Source organism: Triticum urartu, chromosome 5, assembly GCF_003073215.2.
Source record: "Triticum urartu cultivar G1812 chromosome 5, Tu2.1, whole genome shotgun sequence".
Taxonomy (NCBI): Eukaryota; Viridiplantae; Streptophyta; class Magnoliopsida; order Poales; family Poaceae; genus Triticum; species Triticum urartu.
Genome location: NC_053026.1, coordinates 355222820 through 355240486, shown reverse-complemented (window position 1 = coordinate 355240486; position 17667 = coordinate 355222820). Strand labels below are relative to the sequence as shown.

Sequence of the window (17667 nt, the reverse complement as noted above, 5' to 3'; positions counted from 1 at the left end):
GTGAGCCTAGTTGTTGTAGGTTTTGTGTTTGACAAATTAACCGCTTGGTTTATTCCGTATTTGTTCAAGCCTAAACCATAATTATTTTAAAGCGCCTATTCACCCCCCCCCCCTCTAGGCGACATCCACGATCTTTCACCTATAAAAGTGATTAATTATCCCTATGAAGTTGTGTGTTTAAAATAATTGCCTCCAAAGTTGGGCACTGATTATTGAAAGACACGACCTAGCTAGCAAACATTTGCCCTCTTAAGAGCATCTTCAACATGTACACAAAAACTGCTTCACGCACTAAAATTCGCATTTTTTTGGGCGCTAGACAGCTCCAGCAAAAGCTGTAAAATAGTGCACGTGCAAAAAAAAAATTGGGCACGTGCTAAAAAATGCCATCAGAAGCTGTAAATTTGGGGCACCGGATTGCGCGCGCTTCATAATTTGCACTGGTGTTTTTTTTGCGCACGTTTTTGGACATCTGGTAAACCAATGTTGACTCCGGCGCGCTAAAAATGCTACAGTAGCGCGCTAAAACTATTTTAGCGTGCGAAACTTTTGTTTGTGCCCCTGTTGGAGATGCTCTAACACCAGTTTTTTTCCCAAGTAACAAGAAAACTTTTCGAAAAGCCAAGCACTAAACAGATGGTTCAACAAATCGGGAATGAATTGGTTCACACCCTCAGGCCTTGTTTGATACTCTCTTTGTAAAGAAATGTAAGAGCGTATATTTCTTTAGTAATGTAAATTTTTTTAGGGATTGGTAAGGATTACCCTGGTCAAACTTAAATTCCCTCCGCGAACCAACCTGTGATTGATTGGTTAAGAGGGACAGTTGGTATCCCCAGCCCTATCAAGGTTCAAGTATTATAATACGTCGGCTCAGTGTCTTCAAGGTGCTCAGATAGGATGTGCATGTGCGCGTTTATAAAGGTGAGTATATGCGCGTATGTATGAGGGCTTGCGCCTCTACTGTGTTAAAAAAAACTCAAACCCCTCCTATCCATAAAAGCCCGTTTGGTTCTAGTGCAATTGGCTGATTTTATCCCCACTTTTCCCTAGAATTCCCCAAACTCTAATGTATTGGCCGATTTTATCCCCACTTTTCCCTAGAATTCCCCTAACTCTAATGTATTTTTCTGAATACTCAATACACTACCCCTCCCTAGTGGATTGGGGATAAATGAGGATTTGATGGGATTGGGTGGAGTAGGGGTTTCACCCAATCCCTGTGGGTATTATCCCTTATAATCCCCTCAAAAGCTCTAGTGCCAACAAAGGGCCCCCTCTCATTCCATCATTAAATTAATCTGTTGGGAATCAAGTCAAGGGCCGCCCTCTTATTCCGAAAGAATTACTGTAACAAACATACATTCAGCAGACCAGCCAGTTCCACATGACACGACACAGCGCACATGCTCATTCTACTCCACTACGCTATGAGTGAAAGTAGTATCATGCGCGTATGAGCAAGTCAGATCATGAACTGGTGCAGAATTCGATCATATATTTAGTTACAGAAACATGCCCCCCAAAAATTGCAATAGTGCTATCTTTTGCTATTGCCATCGTACGTCCAAGACAGAGCGGGTTTCGTGTCGACTTCCGGTCCCACTTGGGCGAGATTCCCAGTTCGTGACATGGAAAGCCGGCAATCTTCATCCAAAACGATGTATGAATATAAACCTAAAAGAACCACAGTGCCACTATGATTGATCTCCTAGTTAAAATAGATGTCCACCTCCGGCGACCTGCAAAATTCCTCAGCTGTCCTGAAAAACAAACGGCAGGAAAGGTTGAACAGCCTGAGCAACAAAGTATCGCTCTAATGATATGCAAATTTCCAGGACAAGAGCTGAAGTATGCAAACGAATGCACTTTTATTTCTCTTTTAAGAGCACACAATGGTTATTATGTTTTGTCTACAGACAATTTGGGTATGTTTAATTGTGGCCAACATATACCCTACCAATTTTTCAGTCATGCCCAAAAAATTGGTCTTTCTTTGGAACTTTGGATGGATGCCAAACTTTAAACATGCCAATGCTCCTTTTGCCTCTAGTGCATTTGTTCTTGCCAGCATAAGCCAACCCATGGGCAAACAAAATTTTGATATGTCAAACTTGGGCTCAAAGACTCAAACCAAACGCACCCTCCACCATTTCGTTTGTGGAATATGCAACTAGGTAGTACTGAATGAAACATCAATCGTTAGAGAATAGTATGTGGCATGCAAATGAGGATATTAGAAGAAAAAAACACTAGTGGGATGTTAATACTCGTTGATGAAGCTGAACCACTGTCTTCTTCCAAATATTCACATTCGAGAAAGAAAAGGCATTCCTAACTCTGCACCATACTACTGATCCATGAAGACATCAAAGCCCAATTTCCTACTTGAAATGTCTAATATCGTTGGATCCCCATCCAATGTATTCAAATGTTCCTTACTGTATCTGCCTATCAAGCTGAGTAGAAAGCGAACAGCGTGAGAATGCTAAATCGGCACAAACTTATACTTACAGTTGGATGCTCTCCATTGGCTTAGCAGGACCACATTCTGATTGGAACACCACAAGCTTCCAAACTTAAGGATCTACGGAGCTAGTTGAAATGATGGGCCTAAAAATTGGCTTCATCGTCGACATCACACTTGGACGGCATTGGCAAATTAACGCTGCAAACTTATGATCCCTATGATCACGCATTTGGCAGCAGATGCAATCTAATTAAAGTAGAACTCCCTATGATCCCAAATGTAAGTTTTTTGGATTCTGACATGTATCCAAGTCCAAGGTGACACTTAGACTATTAGTTTCTACAAAAATATGTTGCCTGGTATAGAAATAATTGTACATATATTAAACGATGGAAGGCTAAACCTAAAAATGATCCACTGGCACAGATTCTAAAACAATTTAATTTGGATCAGACAGAGTTTCCCGAGTATTGGAGAGAAACACACACGCACACACAACCTAGGTGCAAGAAGAAGAGAGGGAAATCAATCACGGCATGAAAATATTCAAGGCCACGACAGGCAGGCGATGGCCAAATGGAATGCACGGAGAAGAGAAGCTAGTGATTTCAGTTTTGGGGTTTGAACAAACACAAAAATGAGGAAGGTGAGGCCATGATGAGATGCTCAAGGGCAAGGGAATTAGAGAGAGGCTTATTGAAGATGAAGAAAAGGGCAGGGAAATTTTTGATATGCAGCACAATTTAGCAGCTTCTAGCAAATAAATAAAATTAAATAGGACATCAAGTGAGCACAAGGTAGGACACATTTGGATGCAAACATTATGGCCAAACAATCACCAGGTTACAGGAACACAAACTACAGGGACGGTCGTTCTCTTTGACAAGAGTTTGTGGTTTGAAAGTGAGGTCCTCTTCAAAGGAAACGACTGTTGTTTGCTAATTACACTTTGCTTCATTTAATGGAAAATGCTTGATGTGGCATACTATATACGGCTGTGAATTTTCACACCAGATGGTGTAATGCTACAGATTGAGGTAACCGATTAGAGGAAAGCTGAACATACGGAATTATTATTCAAATCTATAATGATCCACACATACTGGGTTACTAACTGGTTGAACAGAAAATAGCAAATGGTTATGACAGGTGAAAAAACTTACATGTGCATGTGAGTGATCGCAAAATCATATATGCTTCAAACGTTCTTATGAATATTATATAAGTCCATCAAAATCACACGTCAGTTCCACATTATGAAATTAACCTGTTTTTTTTTGGCATAAACTGTATAACAAATGAAGTGTAAGATCCCCACTTCAAGTTCAAACGAATTAATGGATATTTGGGAACTTCTTATATACCTTGTTACTTGTAGCCGACTTCCTTCATCAAGTGTCGATAGCTTCGCCCACGAATTACACGTTGCCATGAGAATGATATTGATCCTTGAAGGGTCAACTCTAGTCTCTGCTGAACAAGCCTTCGCATAACCACAAAAAAAGTTCCATAAGAAACAAAACATTTACAATACCACACATAAGTACAAGAACGCACCATCTAGCAAGACAACGCTGAATCCCACGTGTGATTGGTCGCACAAAGGATGGATCTCTCTGTTGATAAAGTAAGCCAACCTAGCAAACATCAAACATATAAGCATCCTACCATCAGGCCAATACTCCATCAGAGTTTGCAATGTAGGTAGTTTTAGACATTGACATGGCTTCCACGGTGGCATTTTGACCATCTAAAATTGTTGATTCAAATGTATGCATTATAAAAATATATTTGTATTTGATGATAGATCTGGCAATATCAATTTAGCTTTGTAGATGTTGCTGATGTTTTCTATTCCGATGGCCAAACCTAAAAATGTTTAACTGTCACAGATTCTACTATTGAGTATCTGATGCAAAATGATCGAAATACCTCCATCATGGCGACTGCTGCAGGATCATCCAATATTTCCAGGCTATCATCTGCTAGGTAATTCAACTACAAAACACACAAATAAGAACTCTAAAACTCCGGAAATCCACAAAATACATGATGTAAAATGAGAACTTCGCCTAGAGCTTTTGAACTTTGAAGATATACTATCTTATCATTTCAATCTAACTTTGTCACTTCCCCTATTATGTGACATCCATATTTTTATTACTGTAGAAATGCAATTGCCTGGGTAGTAGAAGGAAAGTAATAGTTACCCCAAATTCTGTGTTTACATAAGACTGGACAAAATCCATCAGTTGAATCTTTGCCCACTTATAGCACATGTCAGGATTGTCAGCCCGAGGTGGATGTCTCCAAGGCGCGCCAAAAGACAATCTGTTCTCTGGTACTTTACCCTCGCGTACATCAGAAGCAAACTTCTGCACCATACTTAATGCTGTTTGCATTGCGGGATTCACAACAGATACCTGGTGAGCAGAAATGGAACAAAGGTCATGCTCGTTTACCTCTTATATTGGCTGCTTTCTCCTAGTTTCGATATTGAATGAAAAAGTACACACTTTCAATAAAAGAGCAGATCCGCGAAGTAGAAATAACTAAAGCTTTCCATGATGAGGAGAATGACATCTCATACAGTGTAGGTGCCTCAGCTGTGATTAAAACATTTACTTACTTGCAAGTGTGCCAGGTATGTGTCAATAATTTCCTCAATGTTTGTGTCATGCAAAACCCTGCAATCAAATGGATATTAAACAACAATAGCAGTAACATGAAGTATGAACGCATGGCAGTGCCAAACAGACTGAGGTTGATGCTCTTAACATACTATGTTTGGAATCCTTAAAATATGGTGGAACTCTGCCACTCAATAGACTTAACTGCAAACTATTAACCTGCTGAAGATTACTACCAACATGAGGAAATAGATGATGTCTGCAATCACACTTTTTTAATTTTGACTGATGATATATAAAGAAAATATTCAGTTTTGACACGCAAAATTAGTACTATTAGATTCGTCATTTTATAATATTAGCGTTTATCAGTTTCTTACTAAGATATCTGTGTGGGATGAGAAGTAACAGTCAAAGTTGGATGTTAGAGATTGCCCATGTCTGAAATGACATGGATTTAAGAACAGAGGGACTGTTGTTTTTGAAAATAATAAGGCTCGAGGACTAAAGACTTCGAACACTTCCGTTGTAAGCGACAGTTTATAGAATTAATTGATAAAAGCAGTAATGCTACTTACTCTGGGCCATTCGCCTTTTGCTTTAGCATATATATCTCACATAATTGTCGTGGGTTTGGTCCAAGAAGCTCATCAACGACTTTCCACTATAACTTCAATAAACATCAGAAGGAAATTATGCACGCAGTTTGCACAAGGGAGAAAAGAAACGGAATTAGCAAGTATAAAATCTTACTACCTCCTGTTCACTGAAGAACTCAGAAACCATATGCAGCTTAGCTTCTTGTGGTGTCCAACCAAACGTCTGTGGTATAAAGTAATCATGACTTTAGGCAAACGAGGAAAAAGCACAACTGTCCAAAAGTAAACTAAGCATACCTCACGAGAAATGAAGATATTAGGAAAACCAAAATCGACGAATGCTTGGGAAGAATAGTATCTGCAATGGTTTCAAAAGGAAAATTAATTTTATCAATTTACATGGAGACTGTTCTTAGCATTTGAATCAACAGATAAATTGTGCATCTGTATTGTGGATAGTACAATAAACCAACAAAGTAGGTCAGAACCGTATGCTAAGGCAATACAAATTTCTTAATCTTGTTGCGACTTGCAAGTCTTTGAGCATTCATTTAGTCTCTATGCATTCTGTTCATTCAAGTAATGCAACATTCATCAAACATAGCATGCAGAAACATACAGGCAGACACTTACCCATCTGAGGTGGACATGATGACTGGTAAGCACTGTTCATTAGCACCGAGTGCTATCACCCTCCAAATGAAGCTGTCATGGTACACTGCTGCGGGTACCATTATATCGTCCTCGCATGTCGCCTTCCTCAGGGCATCAACGTTGTTCAGCACCAGCTTTGGCTGCACATCAACAATGTCATCACTGGCACACTGCCTCACATTGTTCTCATGAACCCTCGCACCAACTGAAGTCACACAAAATTATACCTGGAAAAAATCCTCCTCGGCTGCGCCTGACAACACATCCAGCAAGAGGCATGGCCAGTCTGTGGCCGAATTGGCCAGTGGACGGGAGAACCGGCCTGTCCTATTCATCTCCCGCACCGCCTCCTTCCTCCATCCCTCTTGCATCCCGAGAACTTCCTTGGCCACACGCAGCGCCGCCATGGCCTCCTGCATGTACGCCCTCTCCTCCATGGAGCAGTTCGTTGCCTCCCCCTCGCCAATGCGGAAGGTGGGGTCGTCACCACGGGCCGAGGAGGTTGCAGCTAGGACAGCCCTTGCCCAGAGCACCGGAACCGAGTTAGTGCCCTGGCCGCGCCGGGAGGCAGGGCCCGCGAGGCGAGAGAGCACGGTGTGGAGGCCGTGGGACCGCGAGAGCGCGGCGAGCACGTCCTTGGAACCGACGGCACCTCGGAGTACTGCGGCGCGGGTGAGTTCCTCCAGCGCGGACTCGAGCCGGAGGCGGAGAGAGGGCAGGGAGGGGGGCGTGTCGGCGAGGAGAGACCAGGGCGCATGAGCAGGGGAACTGGGGGAGGGGTGGAGGAAGTCGACGAAGGCGGCGTAGTGCGGGGGCTCGGACCACTGAGGGAGGAGGCGGTTGAGGAGGAGCGTGGACTTGCCGACGCCCCGGGGGCCGTGGAGGAGCAGCGGCTGCGGCACGCGCGGGTGGAGGGCGTGGTTGTGGAGGACGGTCTCCATGACCGGCCGCGGGATCACGCGCCACGGGCGGCCGCCTGCCCTGGCGGCGGCGGCAGCCATGGCGAGCGGCGGCGCGCGGAGGTGGTTGCAGGGTTCTGTGGGGTTTCCGGGGAAACGGGTGTGGTGGTGGTGGTGACCACGAATGGAGCGACAAAGAAAGTCAGATGGGATCGCGAAGTTCCGGGCCGGGCCAGGCCGGGCAGGAATAATACCAGGCCTGGTTACTTTCTTGTGGGGCGCCTTAAAAAAATAAGACCGCAATAGCGAAATCACTCGGACTGTAAACACATCTGCCACTGGGCCTCGGTTGTCAGGAGGAGAACGGCCTCGCCCAGAGCGCTCGGGAAGGACGGCGCCCACGCGCACGGATCGCTCGGGAGGGACTGCGCCCACGCATGCATGCGCGCCCACGACTCCATCCACGTCGTGATCCCCTCCTTGTCTCACGATATTGTTGTAACTAATCTTATCGGGTGTACCTCTCCACATGTATTTAAACACTCTGTGTATGATGAATAAATATAGACACAGTTCACTCGTCTAACTTGGTATCAGACGTCGCTCGTTCCTCTCCACGCTTCCACCATGAGCTTCCGACGTCCGCTCCGCCGCACTCGCTCCTTCGGGGACGCCGACGCGCCCTTCATCCTCCCTCCCGTCGCCCCCGGCCCCCAGCCGGCTGCACCGGCCGCCGACGCCAACCCTGCGCCGCCTCCTCGTGTCGCGCCGGTGCCCGCCTCCCCCAACGCCCGGCTTCTCCGCTGCCCTGGTGCCATTCCGGCGGTGCCTCCCCTCCGCGCCGTGCGCCCCCACGCCGACACCCTCGCCATTGCTCCTCCTCCTCCCATCCAGGTGCCCACGATCCCCGCTCCTTCGATGCATCATATTAACATCGGGTCTCTCATCCCCTTCAAGCTGAGTCTGGACGACAACAACTACTCGAAGTGGCGCCATCTCTTCTGGTTCGTCCTCTGCAAGTACCACGTCGAGGAGCATGTGCTCGAGGAGGCCGACCCACTCCATGAGGATCCGGTTTGGCGCAACGACGACATCACGATCGTTCTTTGGATATACGCCACTATATCCGCTGAACTCTACGACGTGATCCAGTCGCCGGAGAGCACGGCGTACCACCTCTGGACCCAGCTGGAGGTCTTCTTCCGCGACAACGTCGCCGGCCGCGCCATCCACATCGGCGCCGAGTTCCGTGCGACACTGCAAGGGGACATGACGGTGGCCCAGTACTGCCGCCGTCTCCAACAGCTGGCCAACGCCATGGCCGACGTGGGCGAGCCGGTCACGGACCGCTCCCTCACGCTGCAGCTCGTCCGCGGCCTGAGCCGGCGGTTCCACGTCATGGCTACGCTCCTTCCCATGCAACAGCCCTTCCCCACGTTCGTGCAGGCTCGTTCGCGCCTGCTCCTCGAGGAGATCGGCCTCACCGAGCAGGAGCGCGCCGTCGGGGCATCCGCCCTCACCATCGGCCACGCCGGCGGCTCCTCCGGCGGCTCGTCGTCCGCGGATCGCCAGCCTCCCCCGTCGCCGCAGGACAAGGGCAAGGGGCCCGCCACTGGGAGCCCCTCCGGCGACCGTCAGCGCGGCGGGCGCGGCCGTGGTCGCGGCTGTGGCCGCGGCTCCCCAGGCGCCTCGTCGAGCTCCAGCACCGGGCGCGGCGCCGGCGGGCAGCAGCCCTGGCTGGGCTATTTCGCCCCGTGGGGCTCGCCGGCTCCGATGCCACAGCAGTGGCGTGCACCGTGGGCTCCGGCCAACGCGGCCGGCGTGCTCGGGCCACGTCCCGTTGCTCACCACCAGGCCTACCCCGTGGCTGTCGGTCCGCCTCCCTCTGCACCAACCTGGGATCAGCAGCAAGCCCTGTCGACGCACTTCGCCAACCTCCAGTTGCAGCCGCCGCCTTCCAACGGTGAGTGGTTCATGGATACAGGCGCCAGCTCCCACGTTGCCAACTCCTCCGGTAACCTCACCAATCTTTCCTCCTCAGTGCATTATCCTTCTAGTATTACTGTTGGCAATGGTTCGTCGATTCCTGTAGTTGCTACCGGCTCTACCTCTCTCCCGCCATTCAACCTTAATCACATACTAGTCTCTCCCTCCATAATTAAGAATCTTATTTCAGTTCGGCGCTTTACTATCGATAATTGGTGTATTGTCTCTTTTGACCCCTTTGGCTTCTCTATGAAGGACATGGCAACGGGGAAGGTTATCATGAGGTCCAGTAGCTCCGGCGACCTATATCCATTCCTTCCACATAATGGCGGCTCCACGGCTCTCTCTGTTTCGAGCTCCGGCGACATATGGCACTTGCGGCTAGGCCATCCCAGTCGTGCTTCCCTTTCCTTTTTAGCAAACAACCTTTTAGATTCATGTAATAAGGTGCAAGGTTCTTCGGTGTGTGAATCTTGTCACATAGGCAAACAACCACGATTACTATTTTCTTCTTCTACTTCGCAAACCACTGCTCCTTTCCAAATTATTCATTGTGATTTGTGGACCTCACCCGTGTGTAGATTTTCCGGTTTTCAATACTATCTTGTTGTGCTTGATGATTTTACTCATTACTCTTGGGTGTTTCCCCTCCGCCAAAAATCCGACACCGCGCCCACCCTACTACGCTTCTTCTCCTACGTTCACACTCAATATAACCTCTCTGTTAACTGTGTGCAGTGTGATAATGGCGGCGAGTTTCTCTCCTTCCCCCTCCGCGACCACTTCTCTCGCCACGGTGTCATCTTCCGACTCTCCTGCCCATATACATCTCCCCAGAACGGCAAAGCCAAACGCCTTCTCCGCACCACCAACGACGTTCTGCGCACCTTGCTCATCCATGCCCATATGCCACCCGAGTATTGGGTTGAGGCCCTCCACACCGCAAATCACCTCATCAACCGGCGCCCCTCGTCCGCCGTGAACAACAACACGCCCTACTACCTCCTCCACGGCAGCCACCCCACCTACGACCACCTTCGTGTATTTGGTTGCCTCTGTTTTCCCAATCTCACACACCTTGCGCCCCACAAGCTCGATGCCCGGTCCACACCATGCGTCCTCCTTGGTTACCCCCTTGAGCACAAGGGGTACCGCTGCATGGACCTTCGCTCCCGTCGCGTTTATCTCTCCCGGCATGTCACTTTTGACGAGAGTAGATTTCCCTTCGCTGAGACTGCCTCACAGCCAACCCCAGCGACACCTACTGCACTGGATCCCCGCCCATCCTCGCCCATCCCACACTCCCACCTACCTCGTACGCGGCCCCCACCAGATCCGCTCCACCCAACCGGCCAGTGCCCTCTTCCCCGCACGTGGCCCGCGCGCCGCAACCAGCCATGCAGGCCAATCCGGAGCCATCCCGCCATGCAGCGCCCACTCCCCGCCATGCAGCCTCCCCACCATGCCATGCAGCACCCTCCCCCGCGTTCCCACCCACCGCATGCAGCAGGGCCCAGCTCTCCACCCGCCTCTGCACCGGCAGGCAGCATCTCTCCATCCTCCTCTGCCCCTATGCCTTCCTCCTCGCCACCGCAGCGCCCGCTTCCGCCTCGCGCCGTACCCGTCGCTCCGCCACAGAACCAACACACCATGCGCACTCGGGGCAAATCCGGCTTTGTCTTGCCCAACCCCAAGTTCGCTCTCTCTAGTTCTACCGCCATTAGCCCGATTCCCCCGTCCTACCGCGCAGCGCTTAAGGATCCGAACTGAGCCAATGCCATGCTAGAAGAATATAATGCATTGTTGCGGAATGACACTTGGTCGTTGGTTTCCCGACCTGCAGGTGCGAACATGGTGAGCGGCAAATGGATCTTTCACCACAAGTTCCATCCGGATGGCTCGCTGGCACGGTACAAGGCACGGTGGGTGCTCCGCGGCTTCACACAGCAGGCTGGCATGGACTACGGGGAGATGTTTAGTCCCGTGGTCAAGCCAGCCACGATTCGAGTCGTCCTCAGCCTCGCCATCGGCAGCTCGTGGCCTATTCACCAGCTCGACGTCAAGAATGCCTTCCTCCACGGGCATCTCGCCGAGACGGTGTACAACACGCAGCCTGCCGGCTTCGTCGACTCCACGCGACCTGGGGACGTGTGTCGTCTCAACCGGTCGCTCTACGGGTTGAAGCAGGCGCCCCGTGCTTGGTTTGCTCGGTTCACCTCCTTCCTGCTCTCTCTTGGGTTCCACGCCTCCAAGGCCGATTCATCACTTTTCTCCATACACCGCGGACCAGCCACTGCATATCTTCTTCTCTACGTCGATGATATCATTCTCACTGCCAGCACTCCCACCTTCCTCTGGTCGATCATCAACTCGCTTCATCGCGAGTTTGCCATGACAGACATGGGTCCTCTCCATCACTTCTTGGGCATTAACGTCCATCACACCACTAGCGGTCTCCATCTCTCCCAGGAGCAGTATGCCTCGAGATCCTCGACCGCGCGGGTATGCTAAATTGCAAACCCATGTCCACTCCCGTCGACACCACCGCCAAGCTTTTCGCCACTGACGGCCCTGCCTTCCACGACCCATCTCTCTACCGGAGTCTTGCTGGAGCATTGCAGTATCTTACTCTCACCCGACCCGACTTGTCCTACGCCGTGCAGCAGTGTTGTCTATTCATGCATGATCCTCGGGACAGTCACTTCCAGCTGGTGAAGCGGATCCTCCGCTACGTTCGTGGTACGGCTCACTTCGGGCTGCACTTCCACCGATCGACTTCCGGAGATCTCACTGCATACTCCGACGCGGATTGGGCCGGTTGCCCCGACACCCGCAAGTCCACCTCGGGCTTTGTGGTTTTCCTCGGCGCCAACCTCGTCAGCTGGTCCTCAAAGCGCCAGAACACCGTGTCTCAGTCCAGTGCGGAGGCCGAGTACAGAAGGATCGCCAACGCTGTCGCCAAGTCGTGCTGGCTCCGGCAATTACTCACCGAGCTGCGTCGTCCCCCGCCACGCACCACCATTGTCTACTGCGACAACGTCAGCGCCATGTACATGTCCGGCAATCCCGTGCAACACCAGTGCACCAAGCACATCGAGATTGATCTTCACTTCGTTCGTGAGCGCGTCTCCCTTGGCGAGGTGCGTGTTCTTCACGTACCGACGACATCCCAGTTCGCAGACATCTTCACCAAAGGACTACCGACGAGCGTGTTCATCGACTTCCGGGCCAGTCTCAACGTCGGTGAGCACCACGCTTCGACTGCGCGGGGGTGTTGGAAGACCGACACATCTGCCACTGGGCCTCGGTTGTCAGGAGGAGAACGGCCCTCGCCCAGAGCGCTCGGGAAGGACGGCGCCCACGCGCACGGATCGCTCGGGAGGGACTGCGCCCACGCATGCATGCGCACCCACGACTCCATCCACGTCGTGATCCCCTCCTTCTCTCACGATATTGTTGTAACTGATATTATCGGGTGTACCTCTCCGCATGTATTTAAACACTCTGTGTATGATGAATGAATATAGACACAGTTCACTCGTCTAACTGAGTACACTCCAATTTCCCTCGTTGCAACAGCGCGTCACTTGTCGCAACCTGAGAGTTTTTCATTCTTTTAGATTCATTTATTTAAAATGTTTTATCTCTCAAACCGTGCGTCCAAATCTCGAACCGCTTTCACCATTGGATTCCTTGCATCGAAATCTTCAAAACTAGATCCCATGTTGATAGGTTTTGATGAACTTTTTTTCATGAAAAAACCAAACCGGGAGCACGGGTTTTTTTCCTTTCCGAAAGAGGCACGCGCGTGCCTCTCACAAAATCACAACCGTGCCTCTCGCGGAAGCAAAACCGTAACTCTCGCGAAAAAAAAGAGAACGCGTCTTTTTTCGTTTCCGAGGAGGCACGGCCGTGACTTTCGTGAAAGCACGGTCGTGGATCTAAGACTGACAGTAGAATGGGGGTAGGTATGAGGAGGCAAGATCCTAGCTATGGAGTAGTTGTACACACGAATTTACGAGTTCAGACCCTTCACGGAGGAAGTAACAGCCCTACGTCTCGGTGCCCGGAGGCAGTCGACTGGATTGTGTATATGTGTATGTTTACAAAGGATGCGAACCCTTGTCCCAGAGGAGGGGAGTGACTTATATAGAGTGCGTCAGGACCCCAGCTATCCTCTGTTACACAGGCTTCAATGTACATTAAGAGTGGAACGTTACTGGTAACGCTAGCAATTAAGTGATATAAATATTAATTAAGTCTATGAGTAAACGCCCGACTGTTGTTGCGTAGAGTGGCTTTAGGTCTTTTGTACATCGAGTGGTTTCTGTGACGGTCGAGTGTCATTGATTCTTCCGAGTGGATGATGGTACCCTTCGAATGCTTCTGGCTTTAGGGCGATGACCTTGGGGAGGGCGTCCAGGTCAGGCCTATGGCCCTACCCTAGGTACATAGCTTCATGATTAGCCCCGAATGGTTCAGGGCTTGAGTGGAGAAGGAGTTGAGAATTCCTCCGACTCAATTTTCGTGCTTCGGGAGCGTCTTATTTGCGACCAAGCGAACAGTTATGATGATCCCAACTTCTCAGTCGCCTTGATCCATTCTTGGTTCTGCCGAGTGAACATTTGCTGCAATGCTCTGAGTGCTGATATGGAAAAGATCTTCTGCCTGACAGGTTGCCTTGTTGCGCGTGGATATCATGGGATTTTGTATTCGGGGAAGCGCACGAGACGGAGGAGTCCACAGTAATCGGATGGGATCAGGCGAGGCCGCCTCGATCACCGTGCCACCTTTTTCGCCACATACCTCGCGCAGGTCAGCCACTCGGAAGCGGCCCCATATAAGGTGCCAGATTGGATTTTGTGCACATCGCTTCCCCATTCTCCTCCTTTCTCCTCTGCTTTCTCCGCCATCTCCATCTTCGCTCTCAGTGCCGCTGCTCCGTTCGAGCTTCGCCTGCGACCATGGGAAAGGAGAAGACGGTGGCCCTGGAGCGTGCAAAGAAGGCGACGGCGAAGGCGAAGGGGAAGAGGTCCAACCGGGGCGGATCGTCGTCGAGATCCGGCCTGCCGCGCGGCTGGATCCAGGGCAACTGGATCCGGTCGACGATCGGCCAAGACGACATCGATGATCTGGTCGAGGGGGGGCTGATTCCCCATGAATCGGCGCGTCTCTCGGAAGGAGAGACCGAACCGCATCCGCAAGATGGTGAGTGCGTTCTCCTCGCAACTCATGTTGACCGTGGATTTTCTCTGCCTCCCCATCCTTTTTTCGGGGATTCTTGAACTTCTTTGGAGCACAACTTCACCATTTCAATCCCAACTCCATCGTATATCTTGCCGCCTACGTGTCCATGTGCGAGAACTTCTTAGGTTGTAGGCCACACTGGGGTCTTTTCAAGCACATTTTCACTTGCCGTTCTCAGTCGGTCAAGAAAGCCAATCCGAGTGACGAGAGAACGCGCGTGATTCAGATGTGCGGGGGTCTTGGGATTCAGATGAGAAGTAAAAGCACTTTCCCAGCCATGATCCTTTCCGAGTCGGTCCGAGGTTGGCAGTCGACCTGGTTTTATTACAAAGACCAGCCGACTCTAGGTCAGTCGACCGGGCTCCCTGCTTTTTTCATGGCTCGGGTCGAGAAGCCCTACGCATTGAAAGTGATTCCAAAGGATAGAGCGCGGGTGATGGTGTTGGTCGAGTGGGTGGTCCAGCTCATCCGGGACGGCGTGACCGGTATGGATCTGCTGGAGGTATTCCTCAAACGGCGCATCCAGCCGCTCCAAGCTCGTGCTCATCCAGTGTGGATGTACTCGGGCATTAAGGATTCCACTCGGATCCACCCGGAGGAGGTCGACGAGGAAACGGTGGAGAAGTGGCTGAGAGGCATCACGGGAAACAAGGATAACCCCAAGGGGTCCAGGAGGGTCACTCCATTCAACCATTCGCGCCAGCCAGACCAGGTATGACTCTGGATTGCCGAGTACTTTTTTTTGATTAATCATGTAACCACCTGTTGACGACTGACTGTTTTTGCTTTGCTTGTTATCTTTCAGGCTCTTACTGAGATGTATTCAATGCCCAATGAAGAGCAGGAGCAGGACTCGGAGGAGGAGGCGAGCGGAGGCGATAGCGGCGAGTGGCACTCGGACAAGGAGGAGGGTGAGGAGAGCGGCGACCCAAGTGACGAAGAAGAGGTCGACTCGCCTCCTCACAGATAAAAAAGGTCCAAGCACGCTCATGACCTGGAAAGCCTCCATGACACGGTGGCCGCACCGACTGGGCAGTCTTCGAAGCGTCCCCGGACGTCCTCTCCAGTGTCGACTGAGAGGACACCGAAGCAATCTAAAGTTGCACCTCCTGCAGCACCGAAACCACCGAAGGCTGCATCATCCAAACCTCCGAAGGCTTTGCCCAAGATCAAAATGGTCATTCCTACTATCTCTGGGTAATAAACTAACCTGATTCTTTGGTTGACTCGTTGTAATAAACGTGACCGACTGAATATTGAAATTTGCAGAGCTGCTACCTCTGGGACTTCCACCCACCAGTATGAAGACGAGGATATGGAAGATGCAGTCACCTCCAACCCAGGTACAACTCTCGTGATCTTGTTCTTGATTACATGGTCGATTAAATTCTGGCAACTCATCTAGGGTCGACTGATTTCTTTGCAGCCCCTCCCAATGTCATTGAACTTCCGGATGATGACGAGGACGTGCCGCCGAGGCCCAGGAAGAAGAAGGAAACAGCTGGCAAGACATCCCAGTCGGAACTGGCGGCGGAGCCGGTAGTTCAACAGCTCGAAGATGCAAGTAAGATTTCTGTAACCTTTGCTGACCCAGTGTCGAGTGCGCGCCCCGCATCGTCGACTGCCCTAGTGCTTGCTTCAACCATCGAACTTCATGCCTCGGATCTCCAAGCCGCTGCGTCTGGACCGTCCGTCCCCTTCTTTGCCACTCATCATGTTCCAGAAAACCAGTCAGACGCCGCTGCGGAGGCCATTCGTCAGGCTAGCATAATGATGGAGCGCGTGAAGGCGGTGCACGAAAGCAGTCAGGCTGCTTATGATGCCATCGCGGCTCTTCGAGCCAATGTCCAGGTAAGTTGACTTCTGGCTGAACTTGTTCTATTAGGATATGCTACCCAAATATTTTCCTTTATGCAATCTCTCATTGTCTTGCACTTCGAGACTGTACACCCGCTGGGTGCTTTGTCATCTTTATTATTTTCACTCTTCCACTCGGCCTGGTCGAGTGGGACCTGAACCAGTGGGGCACGCTAAGTGCACCCATTGGGTGTAGTCCCCGAGACCGCAGTCGACTGCCGGCAGTCGGTTGGGGTCTGAGCACTACTTTCTCCGCTTTTTACTCGGTCTGGGCGGACCAGCCGAGTGGAATCCGAACCAGTGGGGGCACGCTAAGTGCACCCACTGGGTGTAGTCCTCGAGACCGTGATCGACTGCTGGCAGTCGGTTGGGGTCTGAGTACTTCCTTTTTTTACTCGGCCTGGGCGGACCAGCCGAGTGGAATCCAAACCAGTGGGGGCACGCTAAGTGCACCCAATGGGTGTAGTCCCCAAGACCACGGTCGACTGCTGGCAGTCGGTTGGGGTCTGAGAAGTCTTGAAGTTTTATTCACTCAGAAGTAAATAATCTTTGATCTTGTCGATTAATATTTCTTTTACTCACTGTAGAAATCTTATACACTTATCTCCAAGTTCGCCGAATTTGAGAAAAAGCAGAGGCAACTCAAACTTGACCTGGAGCTGGCTCAGCAGAACTTAAAAAAGGCTCAAGATGAAGTCGCTGGTAAGGAAGGTAATGGCCTGTCGACTGCTTATCTTGACCATCCTTCAAGTTATCCCTTCGTTCTTCTGTTTGATCTAAATGTGTATTTTGTAGAGAAAATGAGGCTGGCCTTAGAGAAGAAGGACTTGGACCTTGCAACTGCGTAGAAGGAGGCTCAGGAGAAGACTGCTCTTGCTAACTAGAAACTGGCTTCGGTCGGAGAGCTAGAGGAGGAAATCACCAAGTTGAGGTTGTCTCTCACTGAATCCAACTGAGAGGCGACTCGTCTGAAAAAAGATAAAGTGGCTCTGAACGATCAGCTGGAAAGCATGACTCGGAGGAGGACCGACTTGGAGGCTTATCTGAAAGCTCTCGCCAAGAAGCTCTTCCTTATGCTCGAAGGTACCCCTTTTTATCCGACTGTTTTACTATTGGCAAGTTAATCCTGACCAGTCGACTCATTAACTCCTTGACTCTGCAGAATTCTGCCAAAACTTTGAAGAGGAGACTGGACGGATCGAGACAGGCTTGGATCCTATCCTTTCTCCAGTCGGCGACGAGGCTGCCATGAATGTGCTTTGACTGGAATCCCGTGTCGCCAGTGTTACCAGCTATCTTGCTCGTCTGAAGGTGGCGGTGTCGCG

General features: G+C 50.5%; 1 protein-coding gene across 2 annotated transcripts; it reads right to left on the bottom strand.

The window, feature by feature from the left end:
• Window positions 1–1302: 1302 nt before the first annotated feature.
• LOC125508979 lies at window positions 1303–7462 on the bottom strand. 2 transcript variants are annotated; one of them, XR_007283896.1, is made up of 12 exons: window positions 6581–7462; window positions 6333–6493; window positions 5997–6057; window positions 5857–5922; window positions 5679–5764; window positions 5100–5157; window positions 4681–4893; window positions 4403–4468; window positions 4028–4107; window positions 3835–3953; window positions 3634–3757; window positions 1303–1763 (listed from the first exon to the last, which is right to left on the bottom strand). XR_007283896.1 is itself a non-coding variant. In XM_048673802.1 (11 exons), the coding sequence occupies exons 1-10, from the start codon at window positions 7352–7354 to the stop codon at window positions 3839–3841; spliced, it is 1680 nt and encodes a 559-aa protein (XP_048529759.1). In that variant the 5' UTR covers window positions 7355–7461; the 3' UTR covers window positions 1303–1763; window positions 3835–3838. The 2 variants fall into 2 exon arrangements, 1 of the variants encoding a protein (XP_048529759.1); XM_048673802.1 differs by lacking the exon at window positions 3634–3757 and having other exon boundaries at window positions 6581–7461.
• Between the last annotated feature and the right edge of the window lie 10205 nt (window positions 7463–17667).